The sequence below is a fragment of the Scyliorhinus torazame genome, chromosome 4 (assembly GCF_047496885.1).
Source record: "Scyliorhinus torazame isolate Kashiwa2021f chromosome 4, sScyTor2.1, whole genome shotgun sequence".
NCBI lineage: Eukaryota > Metazoa > Chordata > Chondrichthyes > Carcharhiniformes > Scyliorhinidae > Scyliorhinus > Scyliorhinus torazame.
Genome location: NC_092710.1, coordinates 3,196,933 through 3,212,060, shown reverse-complemented (window position 1 = coordinate 3,212,060; position 15,128 = coordinate 3,196,933). Strand labels below are relative to the sequence as shown.

Here is a 15,128-nt window from a genome sequence, read left to right as displayed (position 1 = left end):
GCCATGGCGCACCGCTACATCCACTTCCCCGTGGACCGGGCCAGCCAAGATGCCCGGGCCGTGGGCTTCTCTGCCGTTGCCGGGTTCCCCATGGTCCAGGGCGCGATCGATGGGATGCACGTCGCCGTGCGGCCACCTGCAGAGAACAGGGCCGTGTTCACCAATAGGAAGGGGACCTATTCGATGAACGGACAGGTGGTCTGCGACCACCGCATGATGATCCTGCACGTCTGCGCCCGTCACCCAGGCAGTGTACACGACTCATTCGTGTTGTCGCGGTCATCCGTCCCCGGCATGTACGAGGGACGCCATCCCCGGCTGAGGGGCTGGTTGCTGGGCGACAGGGGCTACCCATTGCGATCGTGGCTGATGACGTCTATACGGAGGCCACGCAATGAGGCGGAGAACCGCTACAATGATGCCCATGTAGCGACAAGGGGAGTGATCGAGAGGTGCTTTGGCGTGCTGAAGATGCGTTTCAGGTGCCTGGACCTCTCTAGGGGCGCCCTCCAGTATCGGTCAGATAGGGTCGGCCGCATCATTGTGGTGTGCTGCGTCCTGCACAACATAGCCCAGCAGAGGGGCGATGTGCCGCAGGCAGAGGAGGGCGGAGTGGAGGAGCAGCAGGAAGAGGCCCAGTCCTCCCCAGATGAGGGGGATGGGGGTAATGGTCAGGGCAGACGGGGTAGACACAGGCGGGTGGCTGTCCACCGTTACCGGCTGGCCCAGCGGGCACAGGACAGACTGATAGCCGCCCGCTTCACTGACTAGATGGGCGTGGGAATCGGGTAGTATGGCCACAGACCGCACACCATGACAACAGCCGACCACCCACACCCCCCACCCATCCACCCACCCAGCACCCTCACCCCCCCTCCCCAACCCCACCCACCCCACCCGCATGCACACCACCCCCATTGCCGATCCACCTGCGGCACAACGGGCCGGGCTCACACAGTTGCGGGTGGACGCGTGTCTATCGCAGGCCATGGAGGATGATGACAACCCGCCCTGCGGTGAGCTCCTGGCTCTACATCGTTGGACTATGTCTGACCCATGGCCACAGTACCACCATCCACCCGGACCATCCCTGCATGCGGCTGTGACACTGCAGCGCACGGTCCCGTCCTCTGCCCGGGGGATGTTGATGGCGGCCCAGGGGGAAGGGGGCAGACTCACCTGGGGCTGAGGTAAGACCACCCGTCACACACACACTTGCGCTCAACGTACATGACACCCCCGCACACTTTGGACAGAGCACAAAGGCAGCTTCGGTAGGTGTAACATTGACTTTAATAACCAAAGGAGTTCATGCACGTGCCCTAGCGCCTAAAACTCATCTGTGCCCTGCACCCGTGCCAACTTACTCAGTGTCTAATTGTTTGGCCTTACGGGCCCTTTGACTACGTCTACGTGGTTCCCCAGACGGTACAGCAGAACTGGAGGTGGACTCCTGTGATTCCTGCCCTCTGACACTGGATCCCTTTGGCGACCGTTTCCTGGGGCGTCCTGGCCTAGATGGGCCAGGCTGCGGCCCGGGCGACTGGGATGGCGAGCTGCCAGCCTGTCCTGCCCGTTGCCCACCCGATGCACCTGGGACGGAAGGGGGGGAGTCCGAGGTGTCGCGGTGTACCGGGACCTCCCCTACAGAGGGAGCCGGGACAGACCACACCACCTCCTCCTCCCTCGGGGTGCCCGATGGCCCCCAGGCCTCTACATGGGTGGGGGATGCGAACGGACTGGCCATCCGACGCCCCCCCGACATCTGGCGCTGCCAGTCCTGGAGGCCCGTGCTGGTATCGACAGGGGTCTGCAGGTTTGCAGCCATGGAGCCCAGGGGGTTGGCAAACCCTGTCTGTGACAGTGCGACGCCAGCTCGCACATGGCCACTGGCGCCGATGCCCTCAGCGATGGCCTGCTGAGACTGGGCCATGGCCTGCAGAGACTGGGCCATGGCCTGCAGAGACTGGGCCATGGCCTGATGAGACTGGGCCATGGCCTGCTGAGACTGGGCCATGGCCTGCTGAGACTGGGCCATGGCCTGCTGAGACTGGGCCATGGCCTGCAGAGACTGGGCCATGGCCTGCAGAGACTGGGCCATGGCCTGCAGAGACTGGGCCATGGCCTGCAGAGACTGGGCCATGGCCTGCAGAGACTGGGCCATGGCCTGCAGAGACTGGGCCATGGCCTGCAGAGACTGGGCCATGGCCTGCAGAGACTGGGCCATGGCCTGCAGAGACTGGGCCATGGCCTGCAGAGACTGGGCCATGGCCTGCAGAGACTGGGCCATGGCCTGCAGAGACTGGGCCATGGCCTGCTGAGACTGGGCCATGGCCTGCAGAGACTGGGCCATGGCCTGCTGAGACTGGGCCATGGCCTGCAGAGACTGGGCTATGGCCTGCTGAGACTGGGCCATGGCCTGCAGAGACTGGGCCATGGCCTGCAGAGACTGGGCCATGGCCTGCAGAGACTGGGCCATGGCCTGCTGAGACTGGGCCATGGCCTGCTGAGACTGGGCCATGGCCTGCAGAGACTGGGCCATGGCCTGCTGAGACTGGGCCATGGCCTGCAGAGACTGGGCTATGGCCTGCTGAGACTGGGCCATGGCCTGCAGAGACTGGGCCATGGCCTGCTGAGACTGGGCCATGGCCTGCAGAGACTGGGCCATGGCCTGCAGAGACTGGGCCATGGCCTGCTGAGACTGGGCCATGGCCTGCTGAGACTGGGCCATGGCCTGCTGAGACTGGGCCATGGCCTGCTGAGACTGGGCCATGGCCTGCAGAGACTGGGCCATGGCCTGCAGAGACTGGGCCATGGCCTGCTGAGACTGGGCCATGGCCTGCTGAGACTGGGCCATGGCCTGCTGAGACTGGGCCATGGCCTGCAGAGACTGGGCCATGGCCTGCAGAGACTGGGCCATGGCCTGCTGAGACTGGGCCATGGCGTTGAGCGCCTCTGCCATCTGGCGCTGGCACTGGCTCATGGCCTCCTGTGAGAGGGCAGCCATGTCCGGGGCCACAGACGCAGCCTGCACGGAAAGCCCCAGGCCTCGCAAACCGTTCCCCACGTCTGACACCGTCGCACCCATTGCCTGCACCGCGGACGCCACCCGTGCGGTGTCGGCCTGGGTGGCACGCATGACCGGCACCACTCCCAGCTCCTGGACGCGGGTGGACTCCTCCCGGCCCCTCTGCTGCTCCTACCTCCACCTGCTGTACCGGGACGGCTGTGTTGTGCGCACCAGTGAGTGTACCAGACGCCTCATCACTAAAGTGCCCAACCGTGGTGAGTGTTTCTGCGATGGTGGAGGGTGTTGGTGACAGCAGTGGCGTTGTGTCGTGCTCTTCGTCCCACTCTGAGTCCATGGCACTTTGGGGTGGGGGTTCGTCTCCACCCATCCACTCTGAGTCACTGTCCGGTATTTTGTCTTCCTGGGCAGTGCTGTCCCGGGTAGTGCTGCCCCGGGTAGTGCTGTCCCGGGTACGGGTGTCCTGGGTAGTGGTGTCCTGGGTAGGGGTGTCCTGGATAGTGGTGTCCTGGGTAGGGGTGTCCCGGGTAGTGCTGTCCCGGGTAGTGGTGTCCCGGGTAGTGGTGTCCCGGGTAGGGGTGTCCCGGGTAGGGGTGTCCTGGGTACGGGTGTCCTGGGTAGTGGTGTCCTGGGCAGTGCTGTCCCGGGTAGGGGTGTCCCGGGTAGTGGTGTCCCGGGTAGGGGTGTCCTGGGTAGTGGTGTCCTGGGTAGTGGTGTCCCGGGTAGGGGTGTCCCGGGTAGGGGTGTCCCGGGTAGGGGTGTCCTGGGTAGGGGTGTCGCGGGTAGGGGTGTCCCGGGTAGTGGTGTCCTGGGTAGGGGTGTCCCGGGTAGGGGTGTCCCGGGTAGGGGTGTCCCGGGTAGGGGTGTCCCGGGTAGTGGTGTCCCGGATAGGGGTGTCCCGGGTAGGGGTGTCCCGGGTAGTGGTGTCCTGGGTAGTGCTGTCCCGGATAGGGGTGTCCCGGGTAGGGGTGTCCCGGGTAGGGGTGTCCCGGGTAGGGGTGTCCCGGGTAAGGGGGTCCCGGGTAAGGGGGTCCCGGGTAAGGGGGTCCCGGGTAGTGGTGTCCCGGGTAGGGGTGTCCCGGGTAGGGGTGTCCCGGGTAGGGGTGTCCCGGGTAGGGGTGTCCTGGGTAGGGGTGTCCTGGGTAGGGGTGTCCCGGGTAGGGGTGTCCCGGGTAGGGGTGTCCCGGGTAGGGGTGTCCCGGGTAGGGGTGTCCCGGGTAGGGGTGTCCCGGGTAGGGGTGTCCCGGGTAGTGGTGTCCCGGGTAGGGGTGTCCCGGGTAGGGGTGTCCCGGGTAGGGGTGTCCCGGGTAGGGGTGTCCCGGGTAGGGGTGTCCCGGGTAGGGGTGTCCCGGATAGGGGTGTCCCGGGTAGTGGTGTCCCGGGTAGTGGTGTCCCGGGTAGGGGTGTCCCGGGTAGGGGTGTCCCGGGTAGGGGTGTCCCGGGTAGGGGTGTCCCGGGTAGGGGTGTCCCGGGTAGGGGAGTCCCGGGTAGGGGTGTCCCGGGTAGTGGTGTCCCGGGTAGTGGTGTCCTGGGTAGTGGTGTCCTGGGTAGTGGTGTCCTAGCTCAGCTGTGACGGGGGCCTGTGGCTGCCCCTCTCGTCGCACCCGCACGTGACGGGGGTGTCGTCTCCCTGTTGCTCCAGGTCTCTCCGTCTCCCGTGGTCTCCGAGGGGCATCCTGCGGGCGTCGCATGCTGGAGGGTGCGGGTCTCTCCGTCTCCCGTGGTCTCCGAGGGGCATCCTGCGGGCGTCGCATGCTGGAGGGTGCGGGTCTCTCCGTCTCCCGTGGTCTCCGAGGGGCATCCTGCGGGCGTCGCATGCTGGAGGGTGCGGGTCTCTCCGTCTCCTGTGGTCTCCGAGGGGCATCCTGCGGGCGATCTGCATCTGCGGGGATGGGTGCCTGGACGTTTGGTCCTGCGATACACAATGAAGCATGCATGGTTAGACATCAGGCAGTGATCAGGTGATACGGGGGAGGGGGATATGGGGGAGGGGGGATATGGGGGAGGGGGGGATATGGGGAGGGGGGATATGGGGGAGGGGGGATATGGGGGAGGGGGGATATGGGGGATATGGGGGAGGGGGGATATGGGGGATATGGGGAGGGGTATATGGGGGAGGGGGGATATGGGGGAGGGGGGATATGGGGAGGGGGGATATGGGGAGGGGGGATATGGGGGAGGGGGGATATGGGGAGGGGGTATATGGGGAGGGGGGATATGGGGGAGGGGGGATATGGGGGAGGGGGGATATGGGGGAGGGGGGATATGGGGGATATGGGGGAGGGGGGATATGGGGAGGGGTATATGGGGGAGGGGGGATATGGGGGAGGGGGGATATGGTGAGGGGGATATGGGGGAGGGGGGATATGGGGGAGGGGGGATATGGGGGAGGGGGGATATGGGGGAGGGGGGATATGGGGGAGGGGGGATATGGGGGAGGGGGGATATGGGGAGGGGGGATATGGGGAGGGGGATATGGGGGAGGGGGGTTATGGGGGAGGGGGGATATGGGGGAGGGGGGATATGGGGGAGGGGGGATATGGGGAGGGGGATATGGGGGAGGGGGGATATGGGGGAGGGGGGATATGGGGGAGGGGGTTATGAGGGATATGAGGGAGGGGGGATATGGGGGAGGGGGATATGGGGGAGGGGGGATATGGGGGAGGGGGGATATGTGGGAGGGGGGATATGGGGAGGGGGGATATGGGGAGGGGGGATATGGGGAAGGGGGGATATGGGGAGGGGGGATTTGGGGGAGGCAGTTATGGGGGATATGGGGGAGGGGGATATGGGGGGATATGGGGGAGGGGGGATATGGGGGAGGGGGATATGGGGGATATGGGGAGGGGGGATATGGGGGAGGGGGAAATGGGGGAGGGGGATATGGGGATGGGGGATATGGGGGAGGGGGATATGGGGGAGGGGGATATGGGGGAGGGGGATATGGGGGAGGGGGATATGGGGGAGGGGGATATGGGGGAGGGGGATATGGGGGAGGGGGGATATGGGGAGGGGGATATGGGGAGGCGGGATATGGGGGAGGGGGTTTATGGGGGAGGGGGATATGGGGGGATATGGGGGAGGGGGGATATGGGGGAGGGGGATATGGGGGATATGGGGAGGGGGGATATGGGGGAGGGGGAAATGGGGGAGGGGGATATGGGGATGGGGGATATGGGGGAGGGGGATATGGGGGAGGGGGATATGGGGGAGGGGGATATGGGGGAGGGGGATATGGGGGAGGGGGATATGGGGGAGGGGGATATGGGGGAGGGGGGATATGGGGAGGGGGATATGGGGAGGCGGGATATGGGGGAGGGGGTTTATGGGGGAGGGGGTTTATGGGGAGGGGGTTTATTGGGAGGGGGGATATGGGGGAGGGGGGATATGGGGAGGGGGATATGGGGGGGAGGGGGATATGGGAGAGGGGGGGATATGTGGAGGGGGGCTATGCGGGAGGGGGGATATGGGGGAGGGGGGATATGGGGGAGGGGGATATGTGGAGGGGGGCTATGCGGGAGGGGGGCTATGCGGGAGGGGGGATATGGGGGAGGGGGGATATGGGGAGGGGGATATGGGGAGGGGGGATATGGGGAGGGGGGATATGGGGAGGGGGGATATGTGGAGGGGGGATATGGGGAGGGGGGATATGGGGAGGGGGGATATGGGGAGGGGGGATATGGGGAGGGGGATATGGGGAGGGGGATATGGGGAGGGGGGATATGGGGAGGGGGGATATGGGGGAGGGGGGATATGGGGAGGGGGGATATGGGGGAGGTGGATGTGGGGATTGGGGATATGGGGGAGGGGGGATATGGGGGAGGGGGATATGGGGGAGGGGGATATGGGGGAGGGGGATGAGGGGGATATGGGGGAGGGGGATATGGGGGAGGGGGGATATGGGGGAGGGGGATATGGGGAGGGGCAATGGGGGAGGGGGGTATGGGGAGGGGGGATATGGGGGATATGGGGGAGGGGGGAGATATGGGGGAGGGGGGCATTTGGGGGAGGGGGATATGGGGGAGGGGGATATGGGGGAGGGGGGGATATGGGGGAGGGGGGATATGGGGAGGGGGATATGGGGGAGGGGGGGATTTGGGGGAGAGGGGATATGGGGATATGGGGACGCTCACCCTGCCTGCTCTGACGAGGTCGTTCACCTTCTTGTGGCACTGGGTGCCTGTCCGTGGTGTCAGGGCCACAGCGGTGACGGCCTCCGCCACCTCCCTCCACAGACGCCGGCTGTGGCGTGGGGCAACTCTGCGGCCGTGCCCGGGATACAGGGCCTCCCTCCTCTGCTCCACCGCGTCCAGGAGTGCCTCCACATCGCGTGACTCGAACCTCGGGGCTGAGCGACGGCCAGCCATCCAGTCGGGTGTTGCGGTCGGGTGTTGCGGTCGGGTGGGGGGGGAGCAGCGCGGCCTTATGAGCTGCACGGCGTGAACCACTGCGCAAGCGCGGATCCCGTCACGTCGCTGCTAGCCCATTTCGGGCCGGAGGCTTTCGACCCATTTTTCCGACGTGACGCAAGTCGGATTTGCGCCGTTTTTTGCGCCGATCGGCGGACTTTGCGCCGATAACGGAGAATTTCGCCCCTGCTGTCTGAACACAAAACAATCCTTCACTGGCCGGGAACACAACGTCAGCTCCACCACGGAGCCCAGCCCCTGGGCGGCCGTTTTGGACCGGGATGGGATGATGGAAAAGTGTCCTCAGCTCCGAAGGTTGTGAATCTGAGCAATCGTCCATTCCTAAAAGCTGTGACTGCTCAGTTCCCAGGTCTGTGCAAGGCTCGGCGCAATAGGGTTTTGGCCATGGAGGGGACTGTGGGAGATGTACAGTGCGGAGACCTGGATTATGCTGAACATTAGCCAGGATTGGACTGAATAGCAAAGCTGGTTCGACGATCTCAATGGCCTCAGGTTGCAAGAGGTTCTGAGGTGACCCCAGTGCGTTCGACCTCGCCTGTCCCCTCCCTCGCTGCCCTTGGGGAGAGTCGTTAAGGGAGTGGTACCTGTGACAGACTGACAGACATGGGGTTCTTGACAACAATCCAAACGACGTTCTCCGTGCAAGGGGGGGTGGTCAGGGATCCTTCATATCGGTAAAAGGGCGCCAGTTTCCAGGGAATGATCTTATCCAGATTCAACGACAGAGTGTGGCGTTTACCTGGAAGAAAATACAGGAATAGGAGAGAAGAGTGTGAGAGTCCAACTCATAAAACACGGGGCCAAGGTGGGAATGAGGAATATGGGGAGAAGGTGGGAATGGGGAGAAGGTGGGATTGAGGGAATGGGGAGAAGGTGGGATTGAGGGATACGGGGGGGAAGGTGGGAATGAGGGATACGGGGAGAAGGTGGGATTGAGGGATATGGGGAGAAGGTGGGATTGAGGGATACGTGGATGAGGTGGGATTGAGGGATACGGGGAGAAGGTGGGATTGAGGGATACGGGGAGAATGTGGGATTGAGGGATACGGGGAGAAGGTGGGATTGAGGGATATGGGGAGAAGGTGGGATTGAGGAATATGGGGAGAAGGTGAGATTGAGGGAATGGGGAGAAGGTGGGATTGAGGGATATGGGGAGAAGGTGGGATTGAGGAATATGGGGAGAAGGTGGGATTGAGGGATATGGGGAGAAGGTGGGATTGAGGAATATGGGGAGAAGGTGAGATTGAGGGATATGGGGAGAAGGTGGGGTTGAGGGATATGGGGAGAAGGTGGGATTGAGGGATATGGGGATACAGTGGGAATGAGGGATATTGGGAGAAGGTGGAATTGAGGGATACGGGTAGAAGGTGGGATTGAAGGACATGGAGAGAAGGTGGGATTGAGGGACATGGTGAGAAGGTGAGATTGAGGGATACGGGGAGAAGGTGTGATTGAGGGATACGGGGAGAAGGTGGGATTGAGGGATACGGGGAGAAGGTGGGATTGAGGAATATGGGAAGGTGAGATTGAGGGATATGGGGAGAAGGTGGGGTTGAGGGATATGGGGAGAAGGTGGGATTGAGGGATATGGGGATAAAGTGGGAATGAGGGATATTGGGAGAAGGTGGAATTGAGGGATACGGGTAGAAGGTGGGATTGAAGGACATGGAGAGAAGGTGGGATTGAGGGATATGGTGAGAAGGTGAGATTGAGGGATATGGGGAGAAAGTGGGATTGAGGGAATTGGGGAGAAGGTGGGATTGAGGGATACGGGGAGAAGGTGTGATTGAGGGATACGGGGAGAAGGTGGGATTGAGGGATACGGGGAGAAGGTGGGATTGAGGGATTATGGAGAGAAGGTGGGATTGAGGGATACGGGGAGAAGGTGGGATTGAGGGATATGGGGATAAAGTGGTATTGAGGGATACGGGGAGAAGGTGGGATTGAGGGATATGGGGAGAATGTGGGAATGAGGGATATGGGGAGAATGTGGGAATGAGGGATATGGGGAGAAGGTGGGATTGAGGGATACGGGGAGAAGGTGAGATTGAGGGAATGGGGAGAAGGTGGGATTGAGGGATATGGGGAGAAGGTGGGATTGAGGAATATGGGGAGAAGGTGGGATTGAGGGATATGGGGAGAAGGTGGGATTGAGGAATATGGGAAGGTGAGATTGTGGGATATGGGGAGAAGGTGGGGTTGAGGGATATGGGGAGAAGGTGGGATTGAGGGATATGGGGATAAAGTGGGAATGAGGGATATTGGGAGAAGGTGGAATTGAGGGATACGGGTAGAAGGTGGGATTGAAGGACATGGAGAGAAGGTGGGATTGAGGGATATGGTGAGAAGGTGAGATTGAGGGATATGGCGAGAAAGTGGGATTGAGGGAATTGGGGAGAAGGTGGGATTGAGGGATACGGGGAGAAGGTGTGATTGAGGGATACGGGGAGAAGGTGGGATTGAGGGATACGGGGAGAAGGTGGGATTGAGGGATTATGGAGAGAAGGTGGGATTGAGGGATACGGGGAGAAGGTGGGATTGAGGGATATGGGGATAAAGTGGTATTGAGGGATACGGGGAGAAGGTGGGATTGAGGGATATGGGGAGAATGTGGGAATGAGGGATATGGGGAGAAGGTGGGATTGAGGGATACGGGGAGAAGGTGGGTTTGAGGGATACGGGGAGAAGGTGGGATTGAGGGATACGGGGAGAAGGTGGGATTGAGGGTTATGGGGAGAATGTGGGAATGAGGGATACGGAGAGAAGGTGGGATTGAGGGATACGGGGAGAAGGTGGGATTGAGGGATACGGGGAGAAGGTGGGATTGAGGGATATGGGGATAAAGTGGGATTGAGGGATACGGGGAGAAGGTGGGATTGAGGGATACGGGGAGAAGATGGGATTGAGTGATATGGGGAGAAGGTGGGATTGAGGGATACGGGGAGAAGGTGTGATTGAGGGATACGGGGAGAAGGTGGGATTGAATGATACGGGGAGAAGGTGGGATTGAGGGTTTTGGAGAGAACGTGGGATTGAGGGATACGGGGAGAAGGTGGGATTGAGGGATTATGGAGAGAAGGTGGGATTGAGGGATACGGGGAGAAGGTGGGATTGAGGGATATGGGGATAAAGTGGTATTGAGGGATACGGGGAGAAGGTGGGATTGAGGGATATGGGGAGAATGTGGGAATGAGGGATATGGGGAGAAGGTGGGATTGAGGGATACGGGGAGAAGGTGGGATTGAGGGATACGGGGAGAAGGTGGGATTGAGGGATACGGGGATAAGGTGGGATTGAGGGATATGGGGAGAATGTGGGAATGAGGGATACGGAGAGAAGGTGGGATTGAGGGATACGGGGAGAAGGTGGGATTGAGGGATACGGGGAGAAGGTGGGATTGAGGGATACGGGGAGAAGGTGGGATTGAGGGATACGGAGAGAAGGTGGGATTGAGGGATACGGGGAGAAGGTGGGATTGAGTGATATGGGGAGAAGGTGGGATTGAGGGATACGGGGAGAAGGTGTGATTGAGGAATACGGGGAGAAGGTGGGATTGAGGGATACGGGGAGAAGGTGAGATTGAGGGATACGGAGAGAAGGTGGGATTGAGGGATACGGGAAGAAGGTGGGATTGAGAGATATGGGGATAAAGTGGGATTGAGGGATACGGGGAGAAGGTGGGATTGAGGGATATGGGGAGAATGTGGGAATGAGGGATATGGGGAGAATGAGGGATATGGGGAGAAGGTTGGATTGAGGGATACGGGGAGAAGGTGGGATTGAGGGATACGGAGAGAAGGTGGGATTGAGGGATACGGGGAGAAGGTGGGATTGAGGGATACGGGGAGAAGGTGGGATTGAGGGATACGGGGGAAGGTGGGATTGAGGGATATGGGGATAAAGTGGGATTGAGGGATACGGGGAGAAGGTGGGATTGAGGGATACGGGGAGAATGTGGGAATGAGGGATACGGAGAGAAGGTGGGATTGAGGGATACGGGGAGAAGGTGGGATTGAGGGATACGGGGAGAAGGTGGGATTGAGGGATATGGGGATAAAGTGGGATTGAGGGATACGGAGAGAAGGTGGGATTGAGGGATACGGGGAGAAGGTGGGATTGAGTGATATGGGGAGAAGGTGGGATTGAGGGATACGGGGAGAAGGTGTGATTGAGGGATACGGGGAGAAGGTGGGATTGAGGGATATGGGGAGAAGGTGAGATTGAGGGATATGGAGAGAAGGTGGGATTGAGGGATACGGGGAGAAGGTGGGATTGAGAGATATGGGGATAAAGTGGGATTGAGGGATACGGGGAGAAGGTGGGATTGAGGGATATGGGGAGAATGTGGGAATGAGGGATATGGGGAGAATGTGGGAATGAGGGATATGGGGAGAAGGTGGGATTGAGGGATACGGGGAGAAGGTGGGATTGAGGGATACGGAGAGAAGGTGGGATTGAGGGATATGGGGAGAAGGTGGGATTGCGGGATACGGGGGAAGGTGGGATTGAGGGATATGGGGATAAAGTGGGATTGAGGGATACGGGGAGAAGGTGGGATTGAGGGATACGGGGAGAATGTGGGAATGAGGGATACGGAGAGAAGGTGGGATTGAGGGATACGGGGAGAAGGTGGGATTGAGGGATACGGGGAGAAGGTGGGATTGAGGGATATGGGGATAAAGTGGGATTGAGGGATACGGAGAGAAGGTGGGATTGAGGGATACGGGGAGAAGGTGGGATTGAGTGATATGGGGAGAAGGTGGGATTGAGGGATACGGGGAGAAGGTGTGATTGAGGGATACGGGGAGAAGGTGGGATTGAAGGATACGGGGAGAAGGTGAGATTGAGGGATATGGAGAGAAGGTGGGATTGAGGGATACGGGGAGAAGGTGGGATTGAGAGATATGGGGATAAAGTGGGATTGAGGGATACGGGGAGAAGGTGGGATTGAGGGATATGGGGAGAATGTGGGAATGAGGGATATGGGGAGAATGTGGGAATGAGGGATATGGGGAGAAGGTGGGATTGAGGGATACGGGGAGAAGGTGGGATTGAGGGATACGGAGAGAAGGTGGGATTGAGGGATATGGGGAGAAGGTGGGATTGAGGGATACGGGGAGAAGGTGGGATTGAGGGATACGGGGAGAAGTGGGATTGAGGGATACGGGGAGAAGGTGGGATTGAGGGACATGGGGAGAAGGTGGGATTGAGGGATACGGAGAGAAGGTGGGATTGAGGGATATGGGGAGAAGGTGGGATTGCGGGATACGGGGGAAGGTGGGATTGAGGGATATGGGGATAAAGTGGGATTGAGGGATACGGGGAGAAGGTGGGATTGAGGGATACGGGGAGAATGTGGGAATGAGGGATACGGAGAGAAGGTGGGATTGAGGGATACGGGGAGAAGGTGGGATTGAGGGATACGGGGAGAAGGTGGGATTGAGGGATATGGGGATAAAGTGGGATTGAGGGATACGGAGAGAAGGTGGGATTGAGGGATACGGGGAGAAGGTGGGATTGAGTGATATGGGGAGAAGGTGGGATTGAGGGATACGGGGAGAAGGTGTGATTGAGGGATACGGGGAGAAGGTGGGATTGAAGGATACGGGGAGAAGGTGAGATTGAGGGATATGGAGAGAAGGTGGGATTGAGGGATACGGGGAGAAGGTGGGATTGAGAGATATGGGGATAAAGTGGGATTGAGGGATACGGGGAGAAGGTGGGATTGAGGGATATGGGGAGAATGTGGGAATGAGGGATATGGGGAGAATGTGGGAATGAGGGATATGGGGAGAAGGTGGGATTGAGGGATACGGGGAGAAGGTGGGATTGAGGGATACGGAGAGAAGGTGGGATTGAGGGATATGGGGAGAAGGTGGGATTGAGGGATACGGGGAGAAGGTGGGATTGAGGGATACGGGGAGAAGTGGGATTGAGGGATACGGGGAGAAGGTGGGATTGAGGGATATGGGGAGAAGGTGGGATTGAGGGATATGGAGAGAAGGTGGGATTGAGGGATACGGGGAGAAGGTGGGATTGAGAGATATGGGGATAAAGTGGGATTGAGGGATACGGGGAGAAGGTGGGATTGAGGGATATGGGGAGAATGTGGGAATGAGGGATATGGGGAGAAGGTGGGATTGAGGGATACGGGGAGAAGGTGGGATTGAGGGATACGGGGAGAAGGTGGGATTGAGGGATACGGGGAGAAGGTGGGATTGAGGGATACGGGGAGAAGGTGGGATTGAGGGATATGGGGAGAAGGTGGGATTGAGGGATACGGGGAGAAGGTGGGATTGAGGGATGCGGGCAGAAGGTGGGATTGAGGGATGCGGGCAGAAGGTGGGATTGAGGGATATGGGGAGAAGGTGGGATTGAGGGATATGGGGAGAATGTGGGAATGAGGGATATGGGGAGAAGGTGGGATTGAGGGATACGGGGAGAAGGTGGGATTGAGGGATACGGGGGGAAGGTGGGATTGAGGGATATGGGGAGAAGGTGGGATTGAGGGATACGGGGGGAAGGTGGGATTGAGGGATATGGGGAGAAGGTGGGATTGAGGGATATGGGAGAAGGTGGGATTGAGGGATATGGGGAGAATGTGGGAATGAGGGATATGGGGAGAAGGTGGGATTGAGGGATACGGGGAGAAGGTGGGATTGAGGGATGCGGGGAGAAGGTGGGATTGAGGGATGCGGGCAGAAGGTGGGATTGAGGGATACGGGGAGAAGGTGGGATTGAGGGATACGGGGAGAAGGTGGGATTGAGGGATACGGGGAGAAGGTGGGATTGAGGGATACGGGGGGAAGGTGGGATTGAGGGATATGGGGAGAAGGTGGGATTGAGGGATACGGGGAGAAGGTGGGTTTGTGGGATACGGGGAGAAGGTGGGATTGAGGGATATGGGGAGAAGGTGGGATTGAGGGATACGGGGAGAAGGTGGGATTGAGGGATACGGGGGGAAGGTGGGATTGAGGGATATGGAGAGAAGGTGGGATTGAGGGATACGGTGAGAAGGTGGGATTGAGGGATGCGGGGAGGAGGTGTGATTGAGGGATACGGGGAGAAGGTGGGATTGAGGGATATGGGGAGAAGGTGGGATTGAGGGATATGGGAGAAGGTGGGATTGAGGGATGCGGGGAGAAGGTGGGATTGAGGGATGCGGGCAGAAGGTGGGATATAATGTACTCGATTCACTCTATCCTGCATTCACAATACTCGGGTGCGATTTTTACACCTACCTTTGTAACCAATATGTGACAACATTTTCACAACAGGCTCGAGACCAGCATTAGGAGTTGATGTGACCTGTTTGTGAAGAAAACGTTACAGATGTGGAACCTTTCTACAATCTTTATGATTACTGTTTAAAGAGGGAGTCTCTCCGTCAGGGACCCTGTTTAAAGAGGGAGTCTCTCCGTCAGGGATTCTGTTTAAACAGAGAGTCTCTCCGTCAGGGAAAGTGTTTAAAGAGGGAGTCTCTCCGTCAGGGACCCTGTTTAAAGAGGGAGTCTCTCCGTCAGGGACCCTGTTTAAAGAGGGAGTCTCTCCGTCAGGGACACTGTTTAAAGAGGGAGTCTCTCCTTCAGGGACCCTGTTTAAAGAGGGAGTCTCTCTGTCAGGGACCCTGTTTAAAGAGGGAGTCTCTCCGTCAGGGTCCTTGTTTAAAG

General features: G+C 59.8%; 1 protein-coding gene across 1 annotated transcript in view; it reads right to left on the bottom strand.

The window, feature by feature from the left end:
* LOC140411546 (putative carbonic anhydrase 5) overlaps positions 1 to 15,128 on the bottom strand; it is a 45,022-nt gene that overhangs the window by 6,449 nt on the left and 23,445 nt on the right. Inside the window, exons 2-3 of the mRNA XM_072500629.1 lie at positions 14,700 to 14,766; positions 8,043 to 8,197 (exon numbers count right to left, since the gene is read on the bottom strand). Coding sequence (XP_072356730.1) covers positions 8,043 to 8,197; positions 14,700 to 14,766 — 222 coding nt within the window. The remainder of the gene's footprint in view (positions 1 to 8,042; positions 8,198 to 14,699; positions 14,767 to 15,128) is intronic.